General features: G+C 45.6%; 1 protein-coding gene across 1 annotated transcript in view; it reads right to left on the bottom strand.

Annotated features, from left to right (window-relative positions):
• LOC105002773 overlaps positions 1-9444 on the bottom strand; it is a 33846-nt gene that overhangs the window by 23533 nt on the left and 869 nt on the right. The window contains exon 2 of the mRNA XM_010859588.1: positions 2084-2171. Coding sequence (XP_010857890.1) covers positions 2084-2171 — 88 coding nt within the window. The remainder of the gene's footprint in view (positions 1-2083; positions 2172-9444) is intronic.

The raw sequence follows: 9444 nt of genomic DNA, 5'->3' as shown, positions 1-9444 counted from the left end.
TGATTGCATCCAAGTACTGCATTTCAGACTCTTTTGTTGACCATGATGGCTACTCCATTTCTTCTGAGGGATTCCTGCCCGCAGTAGTAGGTATAATGGTCATCTGAGTTAGTTTCACCCATTCCAGTCCATTTCAGTTCGCTGATTCCTAGAATGTTGACATTCACTCTTGCCATCTCTTGCTTGACCACTTCCAATTTGCCTTGATTCATGGACCTGACATTCCAGTTTCCTATGCAATATTGCTCTTTACAGCATCGGACCTTGCTTCTATCACCAGTCACATCCACAGCTGGGTATTCTTTTTGCTTTGGCTCCATCCCTTCGTTCTTTCTGGAGTTATTTCTCCACTGATCTCCAGTAGCATATTGGGCACCTACTGACCTGGGGAATTTCTCTTTCAGTATCCTATCATTTAGCCTTTTCATACTGTTCATGGGGTTCTCAAGGCAAGAATACTGAAGTGGTTTGCCATTCCCTTCTCCAGTGGACCACATTCTGTCAGATCTTTCCACCGTGACCTGCCCATCTTGGGTTGCCCCACTGGCATGGCTTAGTTTCATTGAGTTAGACAAGGCTGTGGTCCTAATGGGATTAGATTGACTAGTTTTCTGTGAGTATGGTTTCAGTGTGTTTGCCATCTGATGCCCTCCTGCAACACCTGCGAGGGCGCAGGAGGGCCTAGAGGAGCTATCCCATGTTGAAGGTCAGGAAGGGCGGCGGTGAGGAGATACCCTCGTCCAAGGTAAAGAGCAATGGCTTCGCTTTGCTGGAGCAGCCGTGAAGAGATACACCACACCCAAGGTAAGAAACCCATACCACAAGTTAACATCATTTAAATCAGTGACAGACTGATTGCTTTGCACCTAACATCTGAGCAAGGCAAAGATGTCTGTTCCCATCACTACTACTCACTGGGAGATTCTAGCCAGTGCAACAATGCAAGAAAAAAGTTTAAAAGACACCCAGATTGGAAATAAAACAGGAAACTCTCTTTATTCACAGTCAGCATGATTGCATAAGAAATCTACCAAAATAAAAACAAAACTAAAAATCTATAAGAACTAATAAGTTAACTATACCAAGGTTTCAGGGGGCAAGATCAATACAAGAAAATCAACTATATATTTAATTACCAGAAACAAATGAATGAAACTTTAAATGAAATATCACTTACAATATCATCAAAAAATGAAACTAGGGATTGATCTAACAAAAAGATGTACAACTAAAATTCCTGTCATTGCTAAGAGAAATTAAAGAATTCCTAGCTAAATAGAGAGGTATAGTTTGTTAAAATATCCAGAAACTGGATATTGTTACTAATGTATCAGTTCTCCCAGATTGAATATACATTCAATGCAATGCAATATACACATACAATGGACATTATGCTAAGTGAAATAAGCAAGTCATTAAAAGACAGATACTGTGTGATTCCACTTACATGAAGTATCTAGAATAGTGCAATTTGGAACAGAAAGTGGAATGGTGGTTGCCAGGGCCCAGGAGAAGTGGGGGAATAGGACGCAGTATGTAATGGATACAGCAGTTCAGTTTTACGAGATAAAAAATGTCTGGAGGTGGATCATGATAACATTAGCACAGCAGTGTGAATGTTCTTAAAGCCCCTGAACTATATGCTTAAAATGGTAAATTTTATATTACTGTATGTTATCATAATTTTTTAAAAAGACACAAAAAAACTTACGGAAGTCATAGGTATGTTCACTATCTTGATTATGATGGTTTCATGGGTATGTGTAAATGTAAAAGTATCGATTGTGTAATTTCAACATGGACACTTTATTATATGACAAATATATCTCAATGAAAGACGTTTAAAATTTTTAATACAAAGAATTGCATACATAATGTAAAGATGTAGATTCTTATGAAGTCTGCATGTATTTTTTTAAGTGTTTGAAAAATTATCTTAAAGTTCACCTTCAGGAGCAAACAAACAGGCGCCTCTCTTTTTACCTTGTTATGCCTTGTATACTTGTCATTCCTTTTCCCACAAAAAGAAGACTGGCACAGCCTTTTATCAAGGAGTAAACTATTCACTCATTCATTCTCTTACATGTGAGATCCTGCCACAGACCACGCACCCATGGCATCAGGTGTGGCACTCAGAGAAGAAGAACATCCCGTTAGGAGCACCTGGCTCCCTGTTGAGGGGGAAACAGTCAGAAAATCAGCCCACAGGGCACACATGAGAAACGGGGTGAGACTGTTTGTAGTCATGTATCAGTTGGATCTTGAGAAATGTACAGATGTCAAATGATCAGAGGTGAGGTGCCCGGGACCAGCCCCGGCTGATCCAGGGTATTCGAAGGAGAGACGGCGTAGGCAAAGATCAGGAAACAACTGCTTAATTAAACTTTAATTAAGGATATAAAGAGTAATGGAATAAGGATAGCTCAGTGAGGAAATTCAGTGGAGAAAAGAGGCTGAATAATTCAACCATAAGGTAAGAGAAAGAACGACATGGGGAGACCAAGTTTCGGTGAACAAGGCCAGCACTTTATTTTCCAAAGTAGTTTTTATACCTTAAGTTATGCATAGAGGGTAATGGGGGAAGGGGTAGAGTCATGCAGCAAGCCAGGCTTTCTTCCTGCAAACTTATCATATGCAAAAGCTTAGGTGATTTGCATCATCTTCTGGCCCGGAGGCCTGTTAACGTTTTAAGACCCTTTCTTCAGAAAACTTACTTTTCTCTAAAGGTGATTGGTCAGGAGCCACCCTCCAAAAGCATTAGATAAAGTTGCATTCCTACAGAGCAAAGGTGTGGTGGGCTATAACAAGAAAAAGAATTAACTCAAGGGTCCCAGGTTACAAACATTAAAGCTACTACTTACACCACTTATATTAATCAATACACTGCCAGGGACACAGCAGGTAAGGGATATGGAAACTTAGCAGCAAACATTGGCCCAACAAGTGAAAATCCCTTCACCAATACAATTTCTAATCAATCTTTTAACTACTCAAAAGAATCTGTGTTTACACACTTGAGAACATCTCCTGCCTCTCACAGTTGGGAGGCTCTGAACAATCACATGTGGCCAGAAAAACCTATTCAGGCCAGGCTTGATCCCGCCTTTGCGTATGCCAAGCCTCCTTCCTCATGACCTTTGCCAGGGGTGGAGCTCGCTCCCCGCAGTGAGGGAACATCTTTTCAGAGATAGGGACCAAAGCGTGCAGGTGGGGTCGCCTGGAGCCCTGGGTGAGAGGTTCTGTGTTGCTTTTCTGGGGCCACAAATGGACGGTTGGCCAGAACACTAGCTCCTCACAGTTTTGGAGACCAGAAATCCGGAATGGAGGAGTCAGCAGGGCCATACTCCCTCAGAAGTCTCCAGGGGAGGGTCCTTGCATGCCCATTCCAGATGCTGGTACTTGCCAGCAATCTTTGGTGTTCCCTGGCTTGTGGCAGCACAGTTCCCAATTTCTTCCTCCACCTTCACATGGTTGGCGTCCCTCTGTATATATCTGTGTCTCCACGTGGCTTTTTTATGAGACTACAAGTTATTGGATCAAGTACGCCTTCATCTCAAAGAATTATATCTACAGAAATTCTGTTTTCAAATAACATCTGAGGTTCTGGGAAGAAGTGAATGTTGGGGTCCCAGGCTCTGTAAAGGGTACATCAAGTCCCTGGTGGCTTAGCTGGTAAAGAGTCTGCCTGCAATGTGGGACACCTAGGTTCAATCCTTGGGTTGGGAAGATCCCCGGAGAAGGGAATGTCTACCCACTCCAGTAGTCTGGCCTGAAGAATTCCATGGAGTCGCAAAGAGTTGGACACGACTGAGCAACTTTCACTTTCAGGTTCTGTAAAGGCTACATCAAGAAATGGGAGTGTAGCAAGTGATAAAAACTGAAATTGATGAAGAGTGCAGATTGATAAAGAAAGGTTTGAGATTATTCTAAAGGCAACGGATTGCCTTTTTCTATTTCTGAACAAGAGACAGAGGGTGGTCGGATCACCACGTTTAGAATCTGTGTAATATCCACATAGATAATTTCAGAAGGAAGAGATGGTGTGAAGTGCCCTAAATCCGGAACTATTATAATTTTTCTCCTTATTTTTAAAGGGAGAAACTACAAGAGGGGCAGGAGCATGACTGGATTATGAGGAAGGGTACTGGTTGGATGTGGAAAAGAAAAATAAAGATTAAAGGAAAGAAGAATTTCAGGGGAATGCACAGTTTCCAAACTGGAAAGAAGGAAACCTTTATAGAAGGAATTACAGAGCCCTGACAGGAGAAAGAGGAGCATTAGCAGCATTAGCAACTGAGATGACAGAGGAGCAGCTAGTTGCTCTCGGGGCTGGGGGCTCAGAAGGTGGGAGTCAAGTTTTTATTGTAAAAATGGAATCTAGCGTGAGTCATGTGGATCAAACCCAATAGATGAACAGTTTTGGAAAGGTTAGGAATCAACAGTTCTCCCGAACGTCAGCCCACAGTTTTTCCCAGGGCACACAGCTGGGACTCTTAGGAGCAGCCGGAAAAGGGGATGGTACACTTAAGAGAGAAATGGAGACTGGAAAATGGAGATGCAGGATTCTATTCTGGAACAGGCATGTCTTGGTTCAGCAGGGTGGGCACTTGGATACATCTGCTGAAGAGGGGAAGGAGAGTGCTTCTTCCTAAGGTTTCTCTTTCCCTAAGTTTTCTCAAATTGTGTTGGCTTGAATTGGGCTGCAAGCCTATGCCTGTATCAGTCAACAGCAAGAGCACTGGACCAGCTGTCTTGTACCAATCATTGGGAATGGGGAGGGGGGCTGGAATAATTGTCTGGAAGTCAATCAATCCACGAAGAGCATGTAAGCACTAAAGGGGCTGGTGGGTCTCCAAGAGAAGGCATGGACTTCCCCTGCTGCTGCTACTGCTAAGTCGCTTCAGTCGTGTCCGACTCTGTGCGACCCCATAGACGGCAGCCCACTAGGCTCCCCCGTCCCTGGGATTCTCCAGGCAAGAACACTGGAGTGGGTTGCCATTTCCTTCTCCAATGCATGAAAGTGAAAAGTGAAAGTGAAGTCACCCAGTCGTGTCCGACTCTTGCAACCCCATGGACTGCAGCCTACCAGGCTTCTCTGTCCTATTTTTGTACAGCCAGTTTGAGGAAGGTTGTCCTATGGAACACTCATAGAAGAATCTCCACCTAAAGACTGAGCAGGAATAGCCAGACAGGTAGAAGGAAAACAAGCACCCAAGATATCAGATACATCAGGTCCAGAGGACTTTCTAGAAGGTAAACACTTTCTCTAAAGACTCTATTTTAACCTTCATTCAAAAGGTAGTTTGCAGGTGTTGAAAGTGAAAGTCACTCAATCGTGTCTGACTCTTTGCGACCCCATGGACTATATAGTCCATGGAATTCTCCAAGCCAGAATACTGGAGTGGGTAGTGGTTCCCTTCTCCAGGGGATCTTCCCAACCCAGGAATCCAACCAGGGTCTCCTGCATTATGGGTGGATTCTTTACCAACTGAGCCGCAAGGGAAGCCCAAGAATACTAGACTGGGTAGCCTGTCCCTTCTCCAGCAGATCTTCCTGACCCAGGAATTGAACCAGGGTCTCCTGCATTGCAGGCAGATTCTTTACCAACTGAACTATGAAGGAAGCCCAGTTGGCCTCAGGTAATAAACATCCATATTTTAATCAGCGCTCTTCCCCTTCTCACCTCCAACATCCCACCTATGCCCTATCTGTTCTACTTTAACAGATTCCACAAGCCAGGAGATTCCACTCAGTGCATAGTCAAGAGGGAGTGCTTTCACATGGCCCAGAGCAGCAAATGTCCCAGTGACTGATGATTGTATTCTGGAGCAGGATTTGGGGTGTGTGTGTGTGCATGCACACACACCCCATCACACATGTCATTCTTCTGCAGAAAAGGAGAGAATAAAAATTTCCAACAGGGAAGTTAATGGCCAAGGTCATGCTATCGCTCCTCCCACCACACACACAGAGGCAGCCAGAGCTCAGCAAGTTCACAGATGGAGCCCACTTAAGGAAAATGGCACCTCTTATAAGCCACTACAGCATCCAAAATCACTATGGACAGTGACTGCAGCCATGAAATTTAAAGACGCTTGTTCCTTGGGGAAAAAGCTATGACAAACCTAGACAGTGTATTCTAAAGCAGGGACAACGTTTTGCTGACAAAGGTCCCTATAGTCAAGCTATGGTTTTTCCAGTAGTCATGTACAGATGTGAGAAGAATTGCATAAAGAAGGCTGAGTGCCCAAGAATTGATGCTTTCAAACTGTGATGCTGGAGAAGACTCCTGAGAGTCCCTTGGACTGCAAGGAGATCACACCAGTCAATCCTAAAGGAAACCAACCCTGAATACTCATTGGAAGGACTGATGCTGAAGCTCCACTATTTTGGGCACCTAATGCGAAGAGATGACTCACTGGAAAAGACCATCATGCTCGGAAATAATGAGGGCAAGAGGAGAAGTGGCCACACAGGATGAGATGGTTGGATGGCATCACTGACTCAATGAACATGAGTTTGAACACACTCCGAGATAGTAAAGGACGGGGAAGCCTGGTGTGCTGCAGCCCATGGGGTCACAAAGAGTTGGACATGACTGAGTGACTGAACAACAACAGCATCCACATTAATTGCCAGCTCAGGAGTAGTGGGCATTACACAGCAGAAGGGACCTGTGGTCTCTTGACTAAATGAAAGCTGCTTCTGGTCTGTCCTCCACTCAGCTACAGACATGTGCCAAGAAGGAAAATGCTCCCTGGGGCGGGCATTAAGCATCAAGTCCTCGGGCCTGAAGTTCCTTGTCCATTGCTCGCTGACCCTGGTGGCCCCGCTACATAGCCTCGTTTGTTTGCTCACCCAGCTGTCTCTGTTTAGAAACCTGAGGGAGTTCATGATGGGAAAATGAACTTGGTGCATGCACTTCTAATAGGTGTGGTGCCTGCTGCCTGCAGATACACAAACTGCATTGTTGCTAGCTGGGTTTTCTCCCAATGAGACAGAGATTAATTACAGGAGGCGAGCAAAGACTCCCATTCAGGAATTTGGGACCGTGCAGCAGTCAAGACAGAGACAAATTAGGCGTGCCTACACCCGAGGTGCCTGTCAGAGGAGGACTCGAACAGATGGGCTTTACATGCATGCACTTCAGAGGATTGTTTCTTCCTTCATGGAAGCCAAAGCTTTCTAAGGAGGGTATTCGGATACAGAACAATAATGGCCGCCATCTGCATTTCAAAACCAGTGCGGACAGGCAGATGACGGCTCAGGGACTGAAAGAGAAGTTTGAATAACTATCTCAAGGAAATCACTTTTAATCATTGCTCTTGGAGGCTGGCTCATCAGTCAAAGCAGCAACTGTTACTGACAACGCAGCTTTCATACATTTGATATGAAAGTGTAGTCAAGAGACCCCAATCTCTTTGAATTCTCTTCAGCCCCTTAAGCGACTCCCAGTGAGTGGGAACTGGTGACCTTGAACGGGGAAAATGATGCAGTGAAAGATGTGCAGTGAACTTATCAATGGTGGGGCACTGGAACAGTGGCAGGGCTGTGTCTTTCTGAGAGAAGTTTCCTTCTGACAGATGGGTGTGTGTTGACAAAGCCTTACTCCTTTCCAAGGCATCTGCCTCAAAAAAATGCTGGGCTTGTGGAGTCGGAGGTTTGTGTTCTCTGAGTCCCACAGCAAGATGATGGTGGGACCAAAGGGCTGGGTGCATCCCCTACCCCGCCCAGGTCAGGGGCGTAGCTCCTATGAGCCATTTGAGGCAATTCCAGCCCTCCGGCCCCCAGGAAGGCAGATCCAGCCCTTTTCTGGGAAGGAAGTTCCTACAGTAAGACTAGATGGGCTGAGGGATAGTAATTGGGAGTGGGGGTGGGAGGAAGGTGAGTTGGAAAGGGGAAACTAGCTAGGCTTTAAAATACTTTTCAGTAAATCTTAAATTCTGCATCTGGTTTGTGTATCGCTGTGTCCCTGGCACCCAGAGCAGAGATTGGCCCAGGGCAGGTTGTTTCATGAACATTCTTTCTTCTCTCCCCAAAATCTTGCCACGGAGGGCTGGTTCTTAAACCTGAGTGCTTATTTCATGGACCTTACAGCCAACCTACTGGATTGGAATGTGAGGGTGATTTTGAGACAATTTCCGAGCACCACGGGGTGGTCTGCTTTGTGTAGGATCTTGAAAGGCAGGTTTGGCTTCTGGAATTCAAATGTAACAAATCACTCGGGAGCAGGGACCATCATAGAGTCCTGCAAGCAGAGCATCTTGTTCTTGGTTTTGATCTGTCTCATCCATAAGCCAGTCAGTCATTATTTACTCATCAAAACAGACAGTGAGAAGGAAGGGAGGCATTAGGCTGTCTGTCCTGTACTGTGAATAAGCTCTTTTATATGCTATTTTTTGACTGCAATTGAAATTAATCAAAGACGGGACGTCGTATTTGATTATAGAACCCTTCCTTGAATGTGATGCCTTGCAGGAATCATTGACTCCAATCAGTTCTGTGCTCTGGTCAGCTCGCCCTGGATGATGGTACACATCTCTTCCCAATCCCTGTTCACAAGGCATATCACTGGCAGGAAATTAAACATAGAGGGAGCCCACTGACTCTGGGACTGACCAGTCATATCTGCTCAGAAAATACAGAATCTTACTATTGCATTCAAAGGAGTGTGAAAGAAGGAACACTTGCCAGAATGAGAACCAAATGTGTCCCTACAGGATGCCACCCTGGGAGGGCCAATGTGACCCTCGGGTACACTGTAGAGCTTTATGGGCATCCCTTCCCCACACCCTTCTGCCTACAATGGTCCTCTCCTCTGACTCCACCCACGTTTGTCTTCTTGTCTATCCTGCTGGTTCGTAACACCAACCAACACGCATTTCCTGAACACTTAATGAGCCTATTCCTGTATCTGGCAATGAGGGGCATGAAAAGGTGTTTGAGGCTCTGCCCCTAAAGAAATTAAGATGGAAGAGGAGCTATGAAAAGAGAGGATAACCTGTGAGCACATTAATGAACAGCAAAGCGAAAAGCCAGGAGCAAACTGAAATTCAGAGACTACAGAAATGAGGGCATGCCAGGGGCTTCTGCATGACGTCTTTAGCTCCCTTGTGATTCTGCAGGTCCCTGTGCCTGCCTCCTTATGTAGGACCTTACTGCATTCAAATGGCCACTCACACCTGACCCCTGTCCCGGCCCTTGGGCGCCCCATGGGACACGATGGTGGTCTGCTGTCTTTATAGCCAGGCTGTACATGGCAGTGTCCAGTGGGTCCCTGACACCCAGCAAGCAATGGTGGGTGGGGGTGAGTGGATGGACTTGAACCTGAAGAATGGGTGGCACTCAAAATCTGGGGATTATTGAGACACACAGTGCTGAGAAAGACTTGCCCAGGGGCCCTGAGAAGCCCAGCGACGCCCCCTCCTCACCCCACACTCCCTA

This window comes from Bison bison, unplaced genomic scaffold (genome assembly GCF_000754665.1).
Source record: "Bison bison bison isolate TAMUID 2011002044 unplaced genomic scaffold, Bison_UMD1.0 scf7180017864456, whole genome shotgun sequence".
NCBI classification, from domain to species: Eukaryota; Metazoa; Chordata; class Mammalia; order Artiodactyla; family Bovidae; genus Bison; species Bison bison.
The sequence above is the reverse complement of the archived record's forward strand: the minus strand, read 5'-3'. Positions and strand labels throughout refer to the sequence as shown.